Source organism: Lethenteron reissneri, chromosome 46 (assembly GCF_015708825.2).
Source record: "Lethenteron reissneri isolate LAM-NWPU_2019-01 chromosome 46, ASM1570882v1, whole genome shotgun sequence".
Classification (NCBI taxonomy): Eukaryota; Metazoa; Chordata; class Hyperoartia; order Petromyzontiformes; family Petromyzontidae; genus Lethenteron; species Lethenteron reissneri.
In genome coordinates, this window is record NC_083824.1 from 2,338,051 (window position 1) to 2,362,337 (window position 24,287).

Sequence of the window (24,287 nt, forward strand, 5' to 3'; positions counted from 1 at the left end):
CACCACCACTTAGTGGGCAAATGGAGGCTATTGTTGTTGCACGCGTGCGTTGACTGTACCGCTGGCTGTGGGAGTAGCCCCCGGTGGAAATGCCTTCCCTTCGTTATGCCATGTCCAGAAGACACGGGGAGGGGTGCGGTGGTGTAGCGGTCATTACGATACGCTGCGAACCCGGCGACCCCGAGTTCAATTCCCGCTCACGGCCAACAGCAGTAAACTTCGCCACGAGGGAGACAAAGGCGGACGAGCGTGGTACTGGCCACCCACTCCCTCGTGTGCCGTGCCGGCCTTCACAGGTGCCACTCGCTAGCAGCACTTTCCCCAGCAGTCTGTTAAGGCTATACGGCGGGGGTGGTACCTTTAGCTTTGTGTGCGATGGACTGCACCGCAGACATCGACGAGTGCATCCACAATGGGCAGCTGTGCCGCAACGGGCGCTGCGTCAACACCGAGGGCAGCTTCCAGTGCATCTGCAACGCCGGCTTCGACCTCACGGCGGACGGCAAGAACTGCGTCGGTGAGACCCCTCAACCCCCCAACCCCCACCAGCCCCCCCAAACCCCCAGGCACCCCGAACCCCCCCAACCCCGATAACCCACCCAATGCCCCCCCTCCCCCCTAACCCCCCCAAACACCCCCCTAACCCCCCCAACACTCCCAAGCCCACGTGGCTGCTGCTGCCTTCCGCTTATTTGTGCGCGCCACGGTGGCGAGATGTTAACTTCCTCGCCTGGTATACAGGAGATCGTGGGTTCGATTCGCGACTCTGATGCTTGTATTTTGGGAGTTTGCATGATCTCTCTCCCTGTGATCGTGTGGATTCTTCTCCGGGTCCTCCGGTTTGTCCCTCCGCATTTAGAATGAACATCGCGCGTTTGGAGTATTTCGCTGCAAAAAGTCGAATGAACGCAAATGATCGTTGTTAACATTATTATTGTTCTCCCGTGTGCGATGGAGACCACGACGAATGCGCGACGACCAACATGTGCCTCAACGGGATGTGCATCAACGAGGACGGCAGCTTCAAGTGCATCTGCAAGCCGGGCTTCTCGTTGGCGCCCAACGGCCGCTACTGCGTCGGTGCGTGCACGTGGGGCGACGCTAACGCCCCCACCCCCCCGCCCCACGGGACGCGCGCGTACACGCTTACAGCGAGCTCGACGCACACGCACGCAGACGATCGCGTACACGCCTGGCCGGGCCCACGTGCGGCGGTGGAAATGGGCCAGCGTGTACGACGGTACGCCAGACCGGAAAACTTCCCCGGAACGCCGTGTGTGTGTGCGTGCGTTCTGGCACCGTTCAGGATGGTTCCTTGTTCCCACGCCACGGCGTGTAGACGCCGGCGAGCGCGGGCTGCGCGACGAACAGGTTTCACACCGGCGCGACTGCACATTGCGACCGCTGCTCACGGGGGCTTTCTCCTGAATGGTTGTCTTATCGCAACCAACTGTGAAAGTGCGGGTCGCGCCGTGCCGCGTGCAAGACGACGCGGCGACGGATGGGATGAACAGGGCTCGCTGCGCCGCCGTGCGAGTGACGCTTGCGGGGTTTGTGCGAGGCAGACATCGACGAGTGCCAGACGCCGGGCATCTGCATGAACGGGCGCTGCGTGAACAGCGAGGGATCCTTCCGCTGCGAGTGTCCCCCGGGCCTCGTCATCGGCATGGACGGCCGCATCTGCGTCGGTGAGTCCCCCCCCTCTCCCTCCCCCTTCACCCCCTCCCACGTGGCTCGGACATTCCCCTCCATTCACGCAGCCCGCGTTTGGATGCTCCGACCGAACGTAGCCGATTCAGGTTTTTTAGTTTTTTTTGTTCAACCCTTTACTCCGCGCGCCGCTCTGCGTCCGTTTGTCAGACACGCACATGCGCAGCACGTGCTACGGCGCCATCAAGAAGGGCGTGTGCGTGCGCCCGTTCCCGGGCGCCGTCACCAAGTCGGAGTGCTGCTGCGCCAGCACGGAGCACGGCTTCGGGGAGCCGTGCCTGCCCTGCCCCGCCAAGAACTCCGGTAGCGCCGCACACCACGCGTCCCCCCGCCCACACAGCGCACGTCAGCACATGTCGGCACGTGTGAGTGCCTGTGAGCACGTGTCAGCACTCATTAGAACATGTCAGCACACATCAGCACACATCCATATTTGTCACCACGTGTCAGCCGATAGCAGTACGTGTCAGCATGTGTCAGCACACAGCAGCACACGTGCGCACGCGTCAGCACACAGCAGCACGTGTCAGCACTCAATACGAGGGTTGGTGGACCGCATCCAAATATTCTGAAACTCCCTTCCCGTGGGCGTCGAGGAGGTGTGCCACACCCTTGGATCTTCCAGGAGAACGCGGGTACAGCAAATGTGGACTCTACCCATGCTGTTTCCGTGGGATAAAGCGTTTCCCCCTCGCACACGTGGGTTTTCCCGGGTGCTACGGTTTCCTCCCACATGTAAAAACGCTCATTATTTGGCCAATAACGTCTTCATATATAGAGGACCGCAGAGCTTAGGGGGGACGAATTTTACAGCGGCTCTCTGCTTCTCTGAGAACGTTCCCGCTCATCTGTGGTTCCTCCTCGCCCCTCATTCTCCCTCTTCAACAGCCAGCATACAATGTGCGGTGGCAGCGCATCATCATCATGGACACAATCATTCAATGACACTGTGGCCCAAAAAGGAAATAACGATGACGTTAACCGGTGACGTTTCAGGCAATGGCCCTCGTTCATGGCACACCTGCTGGGCACCGCGGTGGCGAGATGTTATCTACCTCGCCTGGTATACAGGAGGTCGTGAATTCGATCCTGACTCTGACGCCTGTTGTATATTTGGAGTCTTCATGTTCTCCTTTTTGTCATGTGGATCTTTCTCCGGGTCCTCCGGTTTTGCCCTCCACCTTTAGAATCAACGAGTATTTGGCTGCTATAAATCTCCACATGATAAGCCACTTCGTTGGGCTATCGTCTGTAATTGCCTGGCCGCTTCTGAAAAAGAGCTTCATAGCTCAGTGGGCCTTACCTGGTCAAATAATTAGAGTTTTGGGTTTACCTGTCGACGCAAGGGCCATCACCCAATAAAGGGCCGTCACCTTGAATATATTTCTTTCTTTTTAGGTCCACGGTGTTGTTGACGAATACGTCGTTGTTGTTGTTGTCGTTCGTGCTCACGCACCGCCAGCCACGCAGCATCACGACCGAGACAACACACATGAGTAGACCTCCAGCGCATGATACTGTTGTACACGCGGCGTTTGTGACGCGCGTGTGCGTGACGTCTCTTGCTGTCCGATTAACAACGTGTCGCGTTTCCGCAGCGGAGTTCCAGTCCTTGTGCGGCAGCGGCCTCGGCATCACGGCCGACGGCAGAGGTGGGTTGACCGAGCGATCGACGGCAGCAAAGGGGCAGGAGGGGGGGGGGGAGTTCCTCGGCAGCAGAGAAAGCCCCCGCTGCCTCTTGCGACCCACGGCGATAAAAACATCACCCCTCGCCTCAGACGCGTTCCTAATTAGGTTTTTGCCGTCGCGAAGTTCCGATGTGAACTGGGCCGCTGGGAGAGAGGAAACCCGACCCTGAACCGTGTCAGCTGATCGTTTAAACCCCAGTTTTAGGGGGATGGTGGTGGGTAAAACTCTCATTATGACCGCAGTCAACCTTCAGTGGAAGACTGGAAGCCCAAAGGGAAGGCCGAGAGGCTTGACGCATCCTCCGTCCGTGCAGCGAAATGTGGTGATGTCACCAGAATGCTGTGACGGAATACCGGACTATATTGGGTAACGCCTGACTACGCTTAAAGTCTTTTTGTTGTTGTTTTCATGTCGTGAATGAAACTTCATGTTTGCGCTGGACAGCCAGGGAGTGCTAGGGAATGTAACTGCTTGAAGAGGGCAGCAGCGCACCTGAAGGGGTTTGTGGGCCAGTGGGACATGGTTTGGGCAAGAGGCATTGCCCGCCTTTCACTCAGACAACTGTCGAGCACACATATCCTGGGACCTTTTTCTGCCGGCATCAAAGCTTGACCCTTTCTGGCAATAAAACAGGAGTCGTTAAGATGCTCAAACACCAAGTATGCATAGCTCGAGGTAATGCGCTGATACCTGCATTGTTTGCCGGTTGGCGTTCTCTGGTCTGACGCTGTGAGACGAGGCCATACAGAAGGCTGCGCTCTCTGGTGTAGGCCAATCAGTTTCCAAGTCAATGCCATAAATAATGATCAGAGCATGTTTGTTTGTATGTTTTGGCGCAAGTGCGTGCGGTTAACGCAGACCTGATGTCTTTGCAGAAGGTATTTATTTGGTCTTTGAACATCTTAACACCTGTTTTATTGACAGAAAGGGAAAAACCTATTCTTATTTTTTTATGCTGTAGAGCACACACTTAGATAATTGTTGACTTGTCAATAACGCGCTGTAAAAAATTACAGGTTTCCCTCACTTTACGTGGGTTTGTGAGATTTCGCGAATATGCGGTTCAACCTATTTCTACCCAAAATTCGCTATATCGTGTGATTTTAATTCACTCAGATGCGGCTATGCGTTCGGACGTGGGACAACACTGTTTGTGAACTGTGTGTCAGAATCAGATTATTATTTATACCGGAGAGTCTGACGAGCTACAAAGCTACTTGGCAGGCAGCCGGTCTAGCTTACCGTTGTACATGGGGCCCATTGGGCTTTTTTTTTTAAGCCTCTACCGCATAACGCGAGGAAAAAACCTGTATACCGTGAAAAAGAATTCAAATAACTTGGTTGAAAAATGGAAATCGAATCAATGAGTCACGAACTGTCTTAGTCACTATCCCACCGTGCGTCGTCTCAAGCGGGTGGGATTCCGTGGGCGCGTGGGGCGGAGGAGGCAATGGCGGTCGTGCGTGTGGGGAGCGGTGGTTCAGTGGTTAGCACACTGCACTACGAATCCAGCAACCCAATTTCGATTTCCACTCTCGGCCACCAACAGTGGCGATTATCTCAACTATTTCCCTGGCCTCCCCTAGGTCGATTCAGCCTCAAATGAGCACCTGGTGTGGTGTGTAAACATCGCCACTGGGGAGACAAATGCGGTCGGGCGTGGTGCTGGCCACCCACTCCCTCGTGTGCCGTGCCAACCTTCATAGGTGCTCGCAAACAGCACTTGCCCCAACAGTCTGTTAAGGCTACACGGGGGATATGTGTCTTTGTGCGGTGGCAGATATTAACGAGTGCGCCCTGGACCCGGACATCTGCCCCAACGGCATGTGCGAGAATCTGCGAGCGACCTACCGCTGCATGTGCAACTCGGGGTACGAGTCGGACATCTCCGGCAAGAGCTGCGTGGGTGAGTCACCTCGGCCAATCGCCTCCGACCACCGCTGCTACTGCTGCTGCCGCCCACCGCATTAAGTCTGCCCATCACTAGCCAACTGCGGTGGACCCAATTGAACCGCTGGGTAGACAGAGGCTGTGGTGGGGGCATACTTACCAAAACTAGCACCATTGTATCAACTGGGCACCATGGTGGCGAGATGTTAACTACCTCTCCTGGTATACAGGAGGTGGCTGTATATTTGGAGTTTGCGTGTCTCTCTACCCATGGTTGCGTGGATTTTTCTCCACGTGATAAGCCACTTTGTTGGACTATTATATGTTGCTTCTGAAAAAGAGCTACATCGCTCAGTGGGCCTTACCTGGTAAAATAATAAATAGTTTATATACAGAGCATTATTGCGTTCCCGACTTACGAACCGTTCATAAGTTGCCAAAACGACGAAACGGGCCTCGGGAACGGAACCCGTTCGTGAGTCGGGCACTGCCCGTAACTTACATTCAGCTCGCGATCGATGAGCGGTCGCGTCGGCTTGCGTTGGGTCGTGAGCGCTGCGCGATGTGCCCGAGGTTCCCGGTGGCGACCCGGGGCGGACGTGAGCACTGAGCAGAGCGAGAGGGGGCGGCGGTGGCGTGGGGGTTAACGTCGCCTTGCTCGCCCGCAGACGTGGACGAGTGCTCGCGCAACTCGCTGCTGTGCGACAACGGGCTGTGCCGCAACACGCCGGGCAGCTACTCCTGCTCCTGCCCCACCGGCTACGTCTTCAACTCCGAGTCGGAGACCTGCGAGGGTAACGCTTCGCCACGCACGGGGGACGAAGACCCCCCCCCCCCCCCCCGCGTGGCCTTTACGCACCGTGGGGGTGAGCGGGTAACGGCCGATGCATGCGGCCATCGCCGCCGACGTCCCTCGCGCCGACGATGAGATTGTCCCCGTGACCCCCCCTCCCCATCCCACCGCACCCCCGAGCAGACGTGAACGAGTGCGAGGGGGGCCCGTGCGTGAACGGCGTGTGCAAGAACACGGCGGGCTCGTACGTGTGCGAGTGCTCCATGGGCACCAAGGTGGACGCCACGGGCACCGTGTGCATCGGTGAGCGAGTCGGGGCCGCACCGCGGAGCCAGACGACTCAACGCCCCCCCCCACTACCACTTCCCTAAGGAGGGGGAGGAGGCATCATCAGAGCGACGATAGCCTTAGCAGACACACGTACACACACACACGAGCACAAAGACAAAGATCACCCGTGTAGCCTTAACACACTCTTGGGGCAAGTGCTGTGAGCGAGTAGCACCTATGAAGGCCGGCACGGCACCCGAGGGGGCGGGTGGCCAGCACCACGCCCGACCACCTTTGTCTCCCCAGTGACGATGTTTACTACACACCGCACCAGGTATTTGTTTGAGGCTGCGTAGACCTAGGTGAGGCCCAGGACCGGTTCAGATAATCGTCACTGATGTTGACCGTGAGCGGGAATCGAACCCGGGTGGCTAGTTTCGTAGCGCAGCATGGTGCTAACCACTACATTACCACGCACACACCCACAAGTACACACACACACGCACATGTGCACATGCACACGTACACACACACGTGCACACACACGCGCACACACACGCACATGTGCACATGCACACACACGTGTGCATACACACGCACATGTGCGTGTGCATACACACGCACATGTGCACATGCACACACACGTGCACACGCACACGTGCGCACACACAGACGCACATGTGCACACACACAGACGCACGTGTGCACACACACACACATGTGCACACACACGCGCACACGTGCACACGCACACACACCGCCCTTTGTGTCGCAACTACTGCCTGCAGTTCGGCTTAAAGGGAGAGAGAGGAGACCTTTTGAGCCGTCGTAAGGGGACAGCGACTGCTATGAGGCTTCCCCGCCTTGCTCGGCAACTCGGTTGCTCTGGCACGTGCAGCAGTGCGACCTCACCGACTCGCGTCTGTGTTGTGATGACGCTTGCCGTTGTTTGTGAGCTTTGGTTTGGTGCCATTTCTGTTTGTTACATTTTCATTTTGTTTGGAAGTCGGGGTTTTCGTTTGCTTCGTAGTGGCTGTACAGTGGAACTCCCTCCTCCTAACGAAGGCGATTGGTTCCACGAAGCCGGTCGCGAAGTGATTTGGTCGTTAAGCGAGCGTAGGAAATGCGCGTTAAAGGCTTCATTCGCTCTGATGACATCGAAAGTTACCCCCTTTGGCACCCAAAAAACGTACTTTATAATATTTAAACAATGGATGCTATTACATAAAGATACTAACACCATTATAAACACATGATATTAAAATAAGCACGGTTAATCAATGCATTAATTAATATGTACTGTACCTACAACAGCCAGTCATTAACAGGGGAATGGTCGGGAAGTGAACACATTAGGCTCTATGGAGGCACTACACTATACACTGCACTGCTATACAATACACTATGCACTACACTACTATACTATACTCTACTATACTCTACACTTTACTATACACTACTCTACTATACTCTAAACTACACTATACACTACACTATACACTACACTACTATACTATACACTACACTATACACTACACTACACACTACTATACACTACACTATACACTACACTACTATACACTACTCTACTATACTCTACACTACACTATACACTACACTATTATGCACTACTTTACTATACACTACACCAGAGGTGTGGACTCGAGTCATGTGACTTGGACTCGAGTCAGACTCGAGTCATGAATTTGATGACTTCAGACTCGACTTGGACTTGCATAACAATGACTTTGTCCCACCTCTGCACTACACTACTATACATTACACTATACACTACAATACACGACACTACTATACACTACACTATACACTACTATATTAAGCTCATTATCTTTGTGTCTGTAAAATATAACTTTGTAATTGCTGGGTGGGCGGAGACAATGGGGGGGGGGGGGGGGGGTTTGGGGGATTTTGATCGTTACCGCTGACCTGACCGACGACGTCTTTGGGTGTGTGTTGTGTGTCTTGGTGCTTTGTCGGTCCTCGTTTGGCTATGCGCATATCTGCACGTCTGTACGTACTCGATGTGGTTGTCCGTGTGTGTCTGTGTGTGCTTGTGTGTATCGGTTTGCACTACATCGGGCGTGTATGCCTGCTTGTGTATCGTGTGCGTCTGCCGCTGTGTGGCGTGTGTTTGTGTCTTGGCGCGTGTGTGTGTGTGTCTATGCATGGCTACTTGTGTGCACCTACCTGTATTACGTGGGTATGTTTTTGTGGGTGTTTCTTGTGTGTCTGAACGTGTATGCCTGTTTGTACCTGTATGTGTCTGTCTGCATTTCTGTCCGCATGACTGTCTGCACGTCTGTCTGCGTGTTTGCATGCACATCTGTTTGCACATTTGTCTGTCTGCACGTCTCCTCTGCATGTCTGTCTGCTTGTCTGTCTGCTTGTCTGTCTGCATGTCTGTCTGCTTGTCTGTCTGCATGCCTGTCTGCTTGTCTGTCTGCATGCCTGACGGCACGTCTCCTCTGCGTGTCCGTCTGCGTGTCTGTCTGCATGCCTGTCTGCATGTCTGTCTGCTTGTCTGTCTGCGTGTCCGTCTGCGTGTCCGTGCGGCGTCGTCCCCCTTGGCGCGTGCCTCGGGCCCGCAGACAGCATCAAGGGCACCTGCTGGATGCAGATCCTGGACAACCGCTGCGAGGTGAACATCAACGGCGGCACCATGAAGTCGGAGTGCTGCGCCACGCTGGGGGCCGCGTGGGGCAGCCCATGCGAGCCCTGCGAGCTCGGTAAGCCGCCCACGGCGCTGCCCCGCGGCTCCTCCTCTGACGACGACGTCGCCGGGGGGTTTTGCTGCCGTGGTCCCGGCGATTCGGGGGGTCGGGGACACCGAGCCGGCGGTTGTCGCCCGGGTCCTCGGGTGCGAATCCGGGATCGCGGCCGGATCGTCTCCGCCGGGTGCCACGGTGGCGAGGTGTTAACCCGCTCGCCAGGAGAAGGCGTACAGCAGATGTAGACTCCGCTTGTGCGGTTTCCATGGGATAGGGTGTTTCCCCCTCGCACGCAGGTGTTACGGCTTTCTCCCACGCGTAAAAATACTCGGGGTGCCGCGGTGGTGAGATGTTAGGAGGTCGTGGGTTCGATCCCAGCCTTGACGCCTGTATATTTGGAGTTTGCATGTTCTCCCCATGGTCGCGTGGATTTTTCTCCGGGTTCTCCGGTTTTTCCCTCCACATTTAGAAACACACGTTTAGAGTATTTGACTTCTATACATATCCACGTGATAAGCTACTTTGTTCGAGCTCTCATTTGTGAAAAAGAGGGCTCGCATTAAAGAGGGCCTCGCGTAAGAGAGGGCCTCACAACGGGCCTGGTTGTGTCGCCGGTGAATAAGCGTGGACCCCGCGTGGCCTTCGGTCTCGGGGCCCTCTCGCCCTGCGCCTCCAGGGGCCTCTGGGCGGTGCCGTATAGAAGCGGTTTTTGTCACGTTATTTTCTGTGGGTTGTTTGCGAGCTAGCGGGAGATTTTCGGTTTCTTCGCCGTGCGAATTGGAGCCCGTTTTTGGGGGAAAGGCAAAAACTATAAAGTAAAAAAAAAGAGTACGGTAAATGAGATAATGTCAGAAAAAAATGCATGAAAGAGAATATTTTTTTCCTTGTGGATTTTTTTAATTAACTTTCTTCTAAATGTCATTAAATATTTATATTTCTAGAAAATAGACTGGCTTATGTAAGTCATTTATATTGTTAATACATTATTATTACTATACATCATTGCAGATATAATTATTGATATATTTTTGGGCTCTGGCTTATAAAGGTCATAAAACATGTATATAGATAAAAGACTGACTCATGTAAGTTATAACAATTGCATAAATTACCGTGCGTTCTGATCGTCCGTCTGTTTGGCGCCACACAGACCCCGCCTGCCCGCGTGGCTTCTCCCGCTCCAAGAGCGTCAACTGCGAGGGTGAGTGTCCTCGGGACTTGTCGAGGCTTCTTCAGCGTTCTCCACGGCGACGGGGCCCCTTGGCGCGGCTCCCGGTGGCCGTTGCTGAACGAGAGTCGAAGTGATTTCTTGCTCAGATGAGTGATCGAGGCAGCGCTCATCCCCTATTGACAGTCCTCGGTGGCAATGCCTCGTTACTATGATGGGGGCGAGTCTGTGTATAAGACAGCCGCGGTTGACTTCCCCACAAAGTTGTACTTATTTTATCGACCCCAAATTGACGATGATGATGTGCTGAATGAACCACCAAACGCCAATCTCACGTGGCAGTGGCTGAACACGTGTGAAGCATTGTTACGTGATCTGGAATCAATAATGCAACCGCATCCGCACAAACCATGGCAGATACCTGACATGCACAAATGGAAATTAAAACCTCCCCAGTGTGCGACTGCGTTCGTCCAGAACACACCGCGCAACGTATGATGACGCAATGCCCGATCCACACATACGAAGGAGACATCACAGCGATACATTCCGCTGCTCCTGACGCGATTAACTCCCTGGCTTGACCACCTGGATGTGACATTGGAGTTGTGGCTCTGCATCCACATCAGCCGGACAAAAGAAAGGAACGAGTAACGCAACCTTGAATTCCTTGGCATTTAATTGGCAAAAGCACGCTGCAAGAGGTTTTGGCAGCGTGGTTAGAGCCACCACTGTGCACGTTACACATTGCCTTCACCTACAAGCCTCTCATACTGAGCATGGCTACATCTGAAACGACAATAATAATCGGCACGTGTACACGCTTGCACACTATGACCACGTCGGGTGGTGGAGGGCCTTATAATGACACAAATTTGGCCGGACCGTTGTTTGGCGCATGTCGGACGTGTCGCCGTGTGTGCGTGTGTGTGTGCGTGTGTGTGCGTGTGTGCGTGCGTGTGTGTGTGCGTGCGTGTATGCGTGCGTGTGTATGCGTGTGTGTGTGCGTGTGCGCATGCGTGCATATGCGCGTGTGTGCGTGTGTGTGCGTGTGTGCACGCGTGTGTGCGTGCGTACGTGTGTGCGCGTGCGTGAGTGTGTGCGTGCGTGTGTGCGTGTGTGTGTGTGCGTGTGTGCGTGCGTGTGTGTGTGTGTGCGTGCGTGTGTGCGTGTGTGTGTGTGCGTGTGTGCGCGCGCGCAGACGTGAACGAGTGCGACGTCTTCCCGGGCGTCTGTCCCAACGGGCGCTGCGTGAACACCCCCGGCTCGTTCCGCTGCGACTGCCCCCAGGGACTGATCCTGGACGGCACGGGACGCACGTGCGTGGGTGAGAGACTCCGCGTTTGCACGCAGCCCCCCCCCCCCGCGCGCGCACAAACGACACGCCAGCGACGGACATTCCTTTTTCCACCGGCAGAGGTTTAAATCGCGTGGCTCTGCCTATGCCGCACGCGACTCCTGGCGACGCTTTCTGCAAATGTTGGGCAACATCTCGTGTTCTCGATTTTAAGTTTTTGCTATTTTATTTACCAGGTCAAGCCCACTGAGCTAATAGTTATTTTTCAGAGCCGACCTGGTCACACGTAATAGTTCATCGAAGTGGCTCATATCATCATCGCACGCGGGGATTTATAGTCGCATCCAAATTATCTAAACGCGTGGAGATTGTAAATGTGGAGATCCCAGAGAAAAATTCACGCGACCACCACGGAGATAGAGAGAACACAGGGATAGAGAGAACACGGGGATAGAGAGAACACGGGGATAGAGAGAACACGGGGATAGAGAGAACACGGGGATAAAGAGAACACAGGGATAGAGAGAACACGGGGATAGAATGAACACGCGGACTCCAAACGTACAACGGCCTTCGTCAGGGTCCCGGGGTGGGTCTGCAATTGTATTTGCAAATAATCATAATTTAATTGTATATAACATCTTACCACGTAGGCTTTCGCGACCAATATCATACATAATATAGGTTTTTTTTTGGGTTAGGTCGCGTAAATATATAAATGTGTCGTTAAAACCCGCCACCACCCGACACAGCCAATTAGTAACTAGCATGCCTATACAGGCCACCATATTTCAATAGGGATTACCGTTGGTACGGATATTTTAATACACAATAGACAGGAAGGCCAAAGATCAAAGGGCTCGCATAACGCACATGCATAATGTACGTTGACTCATTAATACCCCCCCCCCCCCCACTTTGCGCAAGAGCGCAGAAGCGTGGTCACCACATCTACGCCGCTATATAAGGAACGAAACGGTTAGACTTCTCCACAAATCTGGCTGTTGCCTGATGAAGCTAGTTGTAATTACTGGCGAAACGTCGTACTCAGATTGTAAATGTTGTGGCTTGGCTCTCCAACACACCGGTTAGTGCTGTACTAGTATACTACACTATACACTACATTAGTGCTGTACTCGTGACGAATTGGCCACTTTCTGTTTACGTGACAACCTTTACTTGTTGGCTGTGTCGGGTGGTGGCGGGTTTTAACGACACATTTATATATATAGCATCATTCGTGCTAATTGCATCCCACAGCTCTGTACATCCCACAGCTCTGTACATCCATTGAATATAAACAGAGAAGCGTCTCTTTTTCCCCACACGTCCGATTAGCACGGTTGGCCACGTACTGTGCAGAAGAAGTTCAACACACTTACACACGTACGCACACAGTACATCTGCTATCGCCTCATAACGATTCTAGCAAGGGGCGGCCGCAGTGCCGAGAAGCGCGGCGCTTGGGGGGCGAGACCCAAAAAGAGCCGACGCTAAACGTAACCGAATGTTGTTGCCGCCGCCGCTGCCGCCGCCACGACGGCACGGCGAAGACCTCCGTCTGGAGCAGTGCTTCCTGGAGTGGGACGAGGAGGAGTGCGAGCGCCCGCTGGGCCGCATGCGTATGGACGCCTGCTGCTGCTCCGTGGGGGCGGCGTGGGGCGCCGAGTGCGACTCGTGTCCGCCGGCCGGCACCAAGGAGTTCGACGCGCTGTGCCCACGCGGGCCCGGCTACGCCAACCGCGGGGACGTGCTTACGGGACGGCCCGTCTTTAAAGGTGAGGCGGGCGGGCGGGCGGGCGGGCGGGGGGGGCTAGAAAGCGCCAGCGTGTTTCGTTGACAGCACCACCGTGCGTGGCCTTGCGAGAGAAAAATACAAAGTTTCGGCCGACGGTCCTACTCCACACACGGTGTCGTTGACAGTTGAGTTTTTCCGTTGTTCGTGCTTGTTATTGAAATGGGTGCGGCAACCTGTCCCGGGCCTCTGTTAAGGCAGCCAGGCCTGCGCCGCTCTCCCGATTGCCAGGCCAGCATTACCTGTTGCTCGCTACGGGCACTTCTCGATGGCTCTCAGTGCTCGCTGCGGGCCAAGTCCGGTTCCAGCTACTCGCCAGCAACGCAGCAGCAGCAGCTTCAGCAGCAGCACATCACCACCAGATAATCCCATTGTCGGGCCACAGAGCTTGGTGCAATCGTCGGCGTTGGTTTTGGCTGCCTCGCCTGTGGATTCACGCACCTCTCAATCCCTTTCTCTCGAAGAGCGAATTAAAAATGCGCGGCGCCTTACAGATCCAAAATAAGAATTCATTATAACGATTATGAAATGGTGGGACTCCAGCGTGGAAAGCACTGCCGTTTAAATTCTCTGCGATCCACCCCCAGCCAGGCCTACAGAATACGGGAAAAAAAATCAAAGCCCCAATCACCGATCGCCCGAGTGATCAATCGAGGTTGCTCACTTGACATTCGTACTCTTGCGGCAGCGTGCGCCGTGCGCGGCTATTATTTTTTATATTACCAGGTTGAACCGCGCGACGTCTGAAGGCCCCTTTCTGTTAGTGGAAGCTTGACAAGCGATGGGCGACAGCTGCTGCATCAGGCAAACGAAGGAGGCTTGGCGTAAGGGAATCTTGGCGTAGGAATGGGACGTTCGGCCAAAGGTCTCACGTTTAATTTGTGTAACCAGGTGGGAACTCAAGAAACACGGACGAGTCTCGTTTGCAAAAGGGAACCTGGGTCAACAAAAATGAAACAAGCGAGCAAAACAAAGTACAGCGATGAAGGAAAGCAATCGGAACAAAAACAACATATAGACGATAAAACACTATTGAATGACATGAATACAGTTGTTGAGCTGTTCAAACACCAAATAGACACCTATGACAAGGCATCAAGTAAACTATTTTTATTTTACCAGCTAAGGCCCACTGAGCTATCTAGCTCTTTTTCAGAAGCTATCACGAAAGATAGCTCAACGAAGTTGCTTACAACAACGTGGGAATGTAAAGCAGCCAACTGCTCCACGCGACCGCGGCCAAAACATGAAAACTCCAAACATACAGCAGGCGTCAGGTTTGGGATCGAACCCACGACCTCTCGCATGCCGGACGAGGTGGTTAACATCTCGCCACCGCGGCTTCCGGCGTCTGGGGAATGCGGCGCGCGTTGTCGCTCCGCCACGGATCGTTAAGCTCGCCCCAGTCGCCGGTAACGCATCATCATCCACACCTCGTCAACGACGAGGGGCTGACCGGATGGCGGGAGGGCAGCTGCCCCGCAGAGGAATCCCCCCATACCCCCCTCCCCCATCCCCTCCTCAACCCCCCCCACTGTTCCTTTTCGGCTGAAAATAAAAGGGTTTTGTCAAAAGGAGGGAAAAAAATGGAGACACGTGCACACATACACATCTACACACACATCTACACACACATCTACACATATCTACACAAAGATAAGGATCCCCCGTATAGCCTTAACAGACTGTAGGGGCAAGTGCTGTTAGAGAGCACCAATGAAGGCCGGAACGGCACACGAGGGGGTAAGTGGCCAGCACCACGCCCGACCGCCTATGTCTCCCCAGTGGCGATGTTTACACACCGCATTAGGTACTCATTTAAGGCTGAGTCGACCTTGGGGAGGCCCAGGATCGGTTCAGATAATCGTCACTGGTGTTAGCCATGAGCGGGAATCGAACCCGGGTCACCAGGTTCATAGCGCAGCACGCTAACCGCTACACTACCGCTCCCCACTAACATCTACACACACACACATCTACACACACACACATCTACACACACACACATCTACACACACCTACACACATCTACACATATATACACACATCTACACACATATACACACATATACGCACATAGACTCATAACAAAGACAGAGATCCCCCACATAACCGTATAGCCTTTAATTGACTGGCGGGGCAAGTGTTGTTAGCGAGCACCATGCACAAAAGACAAAGATCTCCCGTGTAGCCTTAACAGACTGTTGGGGCAAGTGCTGTTAGCGAGCAGCTATGAAGGCCGGCACTGCACACGAGGGGGTGGGTGGCCAACACCACGCCCGGCCGCCTTTGTCTCACCAGTGATGATGTTTACACACCGCATTAGGTACTTATTTGAGGCTGAGTTGACCTAGGGGAGGCCAAGGACCGGTTCAACATAATCGTCACCGGTGCTGGCCGTGAGTGGGAATCGAACTCGGTTTGCCACGTTTGTAGCGCTAACCGCTGCACCACCGCTCCCCACACACACACAAAGACAGACAAAAATAAGAGATTCCCCGAAAGCCATACACAAACAAAGACAAAGATCCCTCGTATAGCCACACAAAAACCCACGCCATATGCACAACAAGTGACCCTTCTGCCTCCCTGCGGCCAAACCACAGCCGTCCGCGAGGCCTTCCCACTCTCGTCGCCAACCACTGCCGCCGCACCGACAGCTCGGAGCTCCCGGTTCCTTCGTTGGCGAAAAGGGCCCCATCTGTTGTGCGGGGCACACGCGGAAGATTAACTCGAGGTCCACCCCCCCCCCCTCGTCCTTCCTATTCCCAGTCCGAAGGACTGCGGCGTGCCGGCCAATGACACAAGGACTCACGCGTGGCATTCCAGTGGGCGGTGGTCGCATGCGGCGTACGCAGCGAGCCATGGCAGTGGGTGCCAGGCGCCTGCTCGTTCACACGGAGAGCATCGGCGTGAGCCTTGAACATGAGCACGCTTTGATTTCACCGAATGCGATTTCGGCGGCGTTTTCTCGTTTTATTTATTTACGAAAGCAGCCGATCGGAGCCGGTGCAATTATCGGCGATTAAATAATCGTCCATCGTTGTTTGCGCATGTGGCGCGCTGCGCTCGTTCACCCTCGCTCGCTCGCTCCCGGCGAGCCGGAGCTCGCTGCACAAACAACCGTCTGTCGGCCGTCGGTGCGCCGCGCGCACGCGTGGGGCCGCAGCCGCCGCGTCGGCCCGTGCCGCTGTCTTCGCCCCCGCGGGGACTCCGCCGACCGCCGCTGCTTTGTTCACTTAAACGCAAACCGCCTCTGCCGCCCCTCGTTCAGCCGCGAGCCGTCGCCGCCGTCGCCGCGCTCTCACACCCGTTGCATCCCACCACCCCCCCCACCACCTTCCCGCTTCTGCCCACAGACGTCAACGAGTGCAAGACGTTCCCGGTGCTGTGCGCGCACGGGAAGTGCCGCAACACGGTGGGGAGCTTCCGCTGCAAGTGCGACGGGGGCTTCGCCCTCGATGCAGAGGATCGCAACTGCACAGGTGGGGGGGGGGGGGGGCGGCGGTGCTAGAATGGGGCCGCCCGGCGGGCCCTCGAGGCGCGGCCGCTGGAGGCCCATGGCAGCAGAACGCCTCGTCGGGGGGCGCCCTTCTCCGCGAGTGACGACAAACCAGGCCCGTTGCGTGGCCCTCTTTTGTGTGAGTCCCAGGGAAATTTTCCCCCCTGTCGCCCTCCCCCCCCGTGCTCGTCTATCGGGGGGGGCCCTAAAATCACCGCCCGTAGGCCCTGCAGGTAATCTGTGTGGAGCGCACGTGTGCGAGGTGAGCGAGCGTGTGTGCGGTGCGTTTTGGGTGTATTGTAAGCGAGTGTGTGGGAGGCAAAGGCTTTGCGTTGCCTCCACAGAGCGGCGTCTGTTCACGTGCACCGGGGAAAAAATCAACAATGGACGCTTCTCAGATTCAGGGTCCGAAAGGCCGCGGGTATTCAACCTTCTCCCGACAAAAAGCCCCTTACAGAGGCGATGCTTGATGATTGATTACGTTGCATTTGGCTTCAGGAGTAGAAAAAAAAACAGATGACTGGCACCCAGCCTGGCACCGAGCCTGGCACCGAGCCAGGCACCCAGCCTGGCACCCAGCCAGGCACCCAGCCTGGCACCCAGCCTGGCTGTAGAAGAGCACTGAAGAGTCGGAACTGGAGACATTGTCCGTTCTGTGCTGAGAGCAGTGATGAATTTGCAACAACTAAAAATCAAAGCCTCTAAGGTTGCTGTCACCTACAGCACATTGGGCATATCAGTTTGAGTGTGGGACAAGGATAATAAAAAATAATATCTCAGCACGCCTCCAAAAGAGAATGTATTGAGGGTGCCAGCATACAAAGCCCGCTGCAGTATCTCACCCGGGAGACCACGTAATCGTGCCACCCACGTAATTACCGATCGTTATGAATTATTAAATATTTTGGCATCATTTGCGTGTGAAGGTCTGGCTGGCAGAGGCGGCTCGTTTAAAGTATTTGAAAATTGCAGGGGCGTGCTGGTGCCCTTGGCAGGCACTTCCACTTGCCCTGCCGCGCGCGCCACCCTCCCCCTCCGCCCACACCCACCCGGTCGCGCTGTCCGGGCCGCCGTTACAGAGCTGCTGCCGCCGTGGGCCAACAGAGCTCCATTGTGTGGGTCGTCGTCTGCGCAGTCAAAATTGGCCGACCCGTGTATAAATATTGAGCGTTGTAATTAATGACCGCGCCAACAGCGGGCGCGCACAGGCAAGCGGACGAGCCGTTGAGAGGCGGGGCAGCGGTATGTACGTACGTATGTTGAACTTCTTTCGTACCGTACGTAGCCAATCGTGCTAATCGGAGGTGCGGGGTGAAGGCCAACAAACTAAACACGTAAAGCAGTTTTGAAGAAATTAGTTTTCAACCTCGATGTTCTAAATGTGCATAGCTCCAGTGGCTTCTTAATATCGGAAGGAAGGGCGTTCCAGACGGCCGCAGAAGCAGCGCACCTGAAAGGGCGTGCGATGCCGGTGACCGTCTTTGTTCGGTGGATGGCCAAAAGGGGCACACTGCACCCATGTGTTCTTAGCACTTACGAAAAAATAAATGGCCCAGACAGCTCCCCTACAATTGATAGCAGGGCCACTCCTCGGCGTCTTGGGGTTAGCGCGACGTCAACGACGCAGCCGACTCCAGCCGTTGAGTCGTGCTGCTCGTCTGAGAATGAATGAAAGAGATGAAATGAAGTCGAAATGAAGTCGAAATTAAGTCGAAATGAAGTGAGTAAATGAAGTCATGAATGGTCCATGAATTAAATACAAATATGCCAGCGTACTTGGCTCTGGAAAGGTGGGCAAATCTGCAGTGTACACTATGCAGCCAGGTTAAGAGGAGGTATTTGCGATAGATTAGCTGCTATGGTAGGAAGTGCAAAAAATTAATTTTAGGTTTATCATTAATTTATGTTTTCATTAGTTTACCCAGGAGCGCCTCACCGAGTCTCAAGACTCTTTTTTCAGGAGGGTGCTGCCACGTCTCTTTCTCAGCGGCAGGGCGAGTCGCTGTGGGTTTCCCAGTCGAGTCATTTACGAGTAAAACATTTTTCAAGTTTGGCAAATGCGGACATGGACACCCAGCGGATCTTAAACGCCGTCCGCTGTGAAGCAAACGGCGCGAGGCTATCATTTTTGTGGTCAACACACAGCGGCGACGTTAACCACGGTGTCCTGCCGGATTCGAACCTTGGAGACCCCTTGAAGACAATCGCCACCCACACGACTTCGTTTGGTGCAACAAAATAACAACAACAATAATAATCCCGTGAGCGGAACATTCCTGGGGCGTGGGGCAGCGCCGTCGCCGCCGTCGTCTGCTTGCTGAACGCATTCCACGTCTGTCCACACGCCCATCAGCTGCCAATTTAACGCTCGTAACAAATAAATGAATAAGCCGGCGAATAAATGCAACGGAATACAAGTTACTTGGCCAGTGACACATTTGGCAATTGTCCGTGATCGGTGCGTTATGTGAAAGAAGAAAGAGCGTCGCTGTTAAGTAATTACGCTGCGTGTGTGTGTATATAAGTGGAAATTGAAACCTGAGTTTCAACATCGCTTAAACATCCAGCTGAGTGATATTTTCCTCGAAGTTATTATGGCCCCAGTGACATTTGTAGCTTGAGCTGTTGTGTGTCTTTTAGCAGTCGAGGTTGACCTTAAACACCCTCTTTGTGGATCTTTCACAGAGCCATTACGCGCGCACACAGCACGCGCACACTGTTTACTTGTGCTCCGTTTTGTGTGGTCTGCCAAGGCCACGAGTGTCATTACCGCACACAGGAAGCCAGTGTTTTCATCTCGGATGGTGTGCCTCGGATTTCAGGTGGTGGGTGTGTGGGGGGGGGGAGCGGTGGGGTAGTGGTTAGCGCTACTCTATGAACCTGGTGACCCGGGTTCGATTCCCACTAAAGGCCAACTCCGGTGATGATTATCTGAACCGGTCCCGGGCCTCCCCTAGGTTGACTCGGCCTCAAATGAGTACCTGGTGTGGTGTGCAAACATCGCCACTGGGGAGACAAAGGCGGTCGGGCATCGTACTGGGCACCCACCTCCTGGTGTGCCGTACTGGCCTTCATAGGTGGTCGCAAACAGCACTTGCCCCAGCAGTTTATTTAGGCTATATCCTCAGATGATGCATAAACCAGTCATCTCCGTCAATTAACCTATAACACCTGGGTCTGTCCCATGACCTGCCACAAGGCCTCAAAGTTTACCTAGCCTGGCACGGGTGCCGCTGTGACGTCACCATCAATTAGTAATGAATGGACATTGTGATAGTGGTGCTGATGATGATGATTTCGATGGTGCTGCTGATGATTGTGATAGTGATGCTGCTGCTGACGATGATTGTGATGGTGTTGCTGGTGATTGCGATGGTGCTGCCGCTGTTGTGACGGCCACGGCAGGCGGTGTTGATGCTGTGGTCCCTCTTGCGCCCGCTCAGATATCGACGAGTGCCGGATCTCCCCGGACCTGTGCGGGCACGGTGCGTGCGTGAACACGCCCGGCAGCTTCGAGTGCGAGTGCTTCGAGGGCTACGAGAGCGGCTTCATGATGATGAAGAACTGCATGGGTATGCCCCTGTGCGCAGCACGCTATCACCCTCGGGGCGACGTCACACCGTCACGTTTCCCCTTCGATGTTTTAACGCTCCGCAAGCGCCAAAACAAACAAAAAATTATTAGTTTCTTCCTTTCCTGCAGAAACGTAAATTGTCGAGCTTAACGGCAGCTAAAATTTGTCCGTAGCAATTCCTCTTCCGCCGTAACGTTATGAGCGGGCTGCGCGGAGAACACGTGCACGCGCGGGGATCTTTCTTCTTACGGTGGGTACTGGCCGCCTCGAACCGGTACTGACCGCCTCGAACTGGTACTGGCTGCCTAGAATTGGTACTGGCCGACTCGAACTGGTACTGGCAGCCTCGAACTGGTACTAGCTGCTTCGAACTGGTACTGGCCGCCTCGAACTGGTACTGACCGCCTCGAACTGGTACTGGCTGCCTAGAACTGGTACTGGCAGCCTCGAACTGGTACTGGCCGCCTCGAACTTGTACTGGCAGCCTCGAACTGGTACTGGCAGCCTCGGAGTGTTCCCAGGGTCCCCGCGCGTGCGATGATCTTTTTTTATAGTATTACCAATCTGTCCCGTTTGGTGCCAATGGATAAGGAGGCGATCTAAACTTAACTTAACATTTTTTTACAAATAATTTTACCTGGTAAGGCCCACTGAGCTATGTAGTTCCTTTTCAGAAGCGACCTGGCCATCACAAATGATAGCCCTGAACAAAGTGGCGTATCACGTAGAAATGTATAGCAGCCAAACGTTTTTAAATGTGCAGGGGGAAACCTGGAGAAAAATTCCACGCGGATCACGGGGCATGCAAACTCCAAATGATCAGAAAAATTAGTAAACACTGTCGTAGTGAGACGGTGTTCCATCGTGTTCCGGGAGATACCCTTGCAAGCAAGATGTTCCATCTCACAGGGGATTTTCTGCAGGGGGAGGGGTTGGGAGGGATGGGAATATTATTTTTAACTTAGAAAAAAATCCGGCCCTGCAATATGATATCACAGAATCACTTGTCAAGGTATTTCAATCGGCCTCTTTATGCACAACTCAATGGCACATCTGTTACACGTACGGCAAAGCGTGTTTGTCGCATGTCACTCACGTGAAAATGTTAACATTGGCAAAATCAAGTGGAAAAACTCGAACGTAAAGTATTTATTTATTTCGTGACAGCTCAGTGCTAAGTCACGGAATTCACCAATTCTCGTCGGGGTGCGTGTGTGCGCGCATGTGTGCGTGTATGTGTGTGCGCGTGTGCACTTGTGTGTGTGTGTTCGTGCGTGGCAGACGTGGACGAGTGCGAGAGAGACCACTCGCTGTGCCGGGGAGGCACGTGCGTGAACACGGACGGCAGCTTCAAGTGCCTGTGCCCGCCGGGGCACGAGCTCACTCCAGACGGATTTGCCTGCGTTGGTAAGCCACGCGCACGCATGCCCACGTTCGCGTACCCACCCACTCGTACCCACGCATGCCCGTAACGCCCCCGCCCATAACCCCTTCCAATTTACAATCCCATGCTGTCTCTTCCCAATGACAATCCCACTCTTTCCCAAGCATTCACAATCCCACGCCGATCCCTTCCCCAAGCCCACCCACTTGGAGCCGCTTCCTCTTGTGGTCTGTGCCAAGCAGCCGCTGCTCTCCTCATTAACCTTGTGCCTCTCGTTTAAACGCATCCAGATGCGGGGAGCGCAAGGTACGATGCGCGTGTGACGGCCGTGTTGACTGCGCACGCGACGATCCGCCCACCGAGGGCGACTCTGGCGCTCGATTCTTGATGCACGCATCGATTTAATAATTACGCTCTAACTCGTACAACTGTTTCACGATGCCACGAATAGAGTGAACGGGGCGGCGCGAAACACGGCAAAAGGATGAACAATAGAAATGCGACGGTAAAAACATAAACCGAGGCAACAGATAATGAATTCTTGATTGAAACTGATATCTCAAATCGTTAAGATTCATCGGATCGTGAGGTAGCGGTGAGTGACTGCGTGCCTGCTGAGCCCTGTACGTGCTGTTGTGAGTGTATACACACTCGTTTCACGGAGTTGGGCAATCACGTTACAAATTAGCGTGTATGTTCATTTGATTTTAAACGTAAACGCTCCCACTGTCTTCTTTCTCTCTCTCCCTCTCTCTCGAGAGAGAGGATCCGTGCGCCCGTCCCTCCGGGGTCTGTGCGGGGCTGAGTTTCCTGCTCAGAGCCCAGTGTGGGGTCCTCCACTGATGGATGTGCCCCATCTTAGTGGGGGGAGGGGGCAGCTGTGGAGAGCACCCAGAGGACAAATTGATGCCCCGCTGGCGAGACCGGCGCTTACCCTAATTAACAGCGGAAGCCTGAACCTTGTTTGACCCCCATCCGCCTAATTTTCCTGGAAAGCCCTCCGCTCCTCTCGCAAACTCTCCGGTAGCTAATTACGCCGCGCTTTCCGACGACTCTTCACCCGGAGCGCTTCCCCCTGCCGGCGGCCGCCCGCCGGCTCGCCGCCGACAATCAGCGGTCGGGTTGCACATGTGGGCGAAAGTCGTTTACTGGAGGGCCCTGCGATCACGCGAACGCGTGTGCGCCTCGCCCCACCAGCCCGTGGCGACCGCCCCAGTGCCTGGACGCGGCAGGCGAGCGGCGGCCGCGTTTCGATCGCGATTATTCGTTGCCCCTTTATTTTTTCCTTCCTTCCTTCCCCACAGACGTGAACGAGTGTTCGCTGAGCGACAGCCTGTGCCGCAACGGGCGCTGCATGAACATGGTGGGCACCTTCCAGTGCACGTGCAACCCGGGCTACCAGACCACGCGCGACCGCCAGGCGTGCGTCGGTACGTGCGTCCGCGCGCGGGACACCGTCGTCATCCTAGACTCCCCCACCACCCGCTTTGCATGCAGCCCAAAGACCTGTGACCAAGTTGACTGAGCTGGCTCAGGGCGCTGGGAGCGCGGTATCACGAAGTCGACTGACTGGACAGACGGCCGTTGCGTTCACGCCGAGTTCCTCGCCTCCTGTGCCAGAGGGCTGACCGTGCCGAGCGCGCCGGGAGCCGTGATCGCCCCGGGGGGAGGGGCGGCGTCTCGCTTGAGGCATCGGCAGCCCGAGGATTGAGGACGCCCGAGGAGGCTGGGCGGTTTCGACAGTGGAACGCGGTCAAATGAGCGCAGGGCTCAAAACAAGAAGTGGCCGCCTGCTTTGTGCTCGTGTCCGCCCGCGCTCGCTCTCGTCGCGCCGCGTCGTTGTTCACGTTGCGTGCGCGCCCTCCCTCCCGCTGTGCAGACATTGACGAGTGCACCATCCAGAACGGAGGCTGCGACACACACTGCGCCAATGCCGAGGGCAGCTACGAGTGCAGCTGCAACATGGGCTTCGCCCTGCTGCCCGACACGCGCACCTGTGCAGGTGAGGCCCCGCACCGATTGGCCCGCACCGATCGCCCGGCTGCTCCGTCTGTATGGGATAGAGTGTTTCCCCCTCGCGTGAGTGGATTTTCTCCGGGTGCTCCAGTTTCCTCCCACTTGTAAACTCTTTTTAAAACCTTTATATTAAGTTCACTTGCTTGCTTGCGCGCTTACGACCGTGCAAATCTTTCGGTCGTTTTTTAACCCACTTCCCGTGATCCAATCGAGCTGACATTTTGCACACAGACTCGTTGTGCGTGACAATTTATTTTCATGAAAATTTTTTGTCCAAAATTTTACACTTTTTAGGAAAAAAAAAATTATATGTAATTACCAATTGCTTAATGGTGGCAGGCAATCATCTGACCCATAGGTGGCAGCCATCTCAAGCCAGAGGACGAGAGGACTCTAGCTGCCCGTTTCAAAAACCAATGTCCTTATATACGACTTTCCTTATATTTAATTTAAAATACCAATGTGATAAA

At 54.6% G+C, this 24,287-nt stretch overlaps 1 protein-coding gene across 1 annotated transcript in view; it reads left to right on the plus strand.

Moving 5' to 3' along the window:
• The first annotated feature begins 375 nt into the window (after positions 1-375).
• FBN2 (fibrillin 2) overlaps positions 376-24,287 on the plus strand; it is a 63,468-nt gene continuing 39,556 nt past the window's right edge. The window contains 17 exon segments of the mRNA XM_061570592.1: positions 376-517; positions 958-1,080; positions 1,566-1,688; positions 1,861-2,013; positions 3,309-3,362; positions 5,180-5,305; positions 5,958-6,083; positions 6,266-6,385; positions 8,962-9,099; positions 10,232-10,282; positions 11,451-11,576; positions 13,100-13,324; positions 16,701-16,826; positions 20,287-20,415; positions 21,699-21,824; positions 23,106-23,231; positions 23,681-23,803. Of these exon segments, the coding sequence (XP_061426576.1) occupies positions 376-517; positions 958-1,080; positions 1,566-1,688; positions 1,861-2,013; positions 3,309-3,362; positions 5,180-5,305; positions 5,958-6,083; positions 6,266-6,385; positions 8,962-9,099; positions 10,232-10,282; positions 11,451-11,576; positions 13,100-13,324; positions 16,701-16,826; positions 20,287-20,415; positions 21,699-21,824; positions 23,106-23,231; positions 23,681-23,803 (2,137 nt within the window).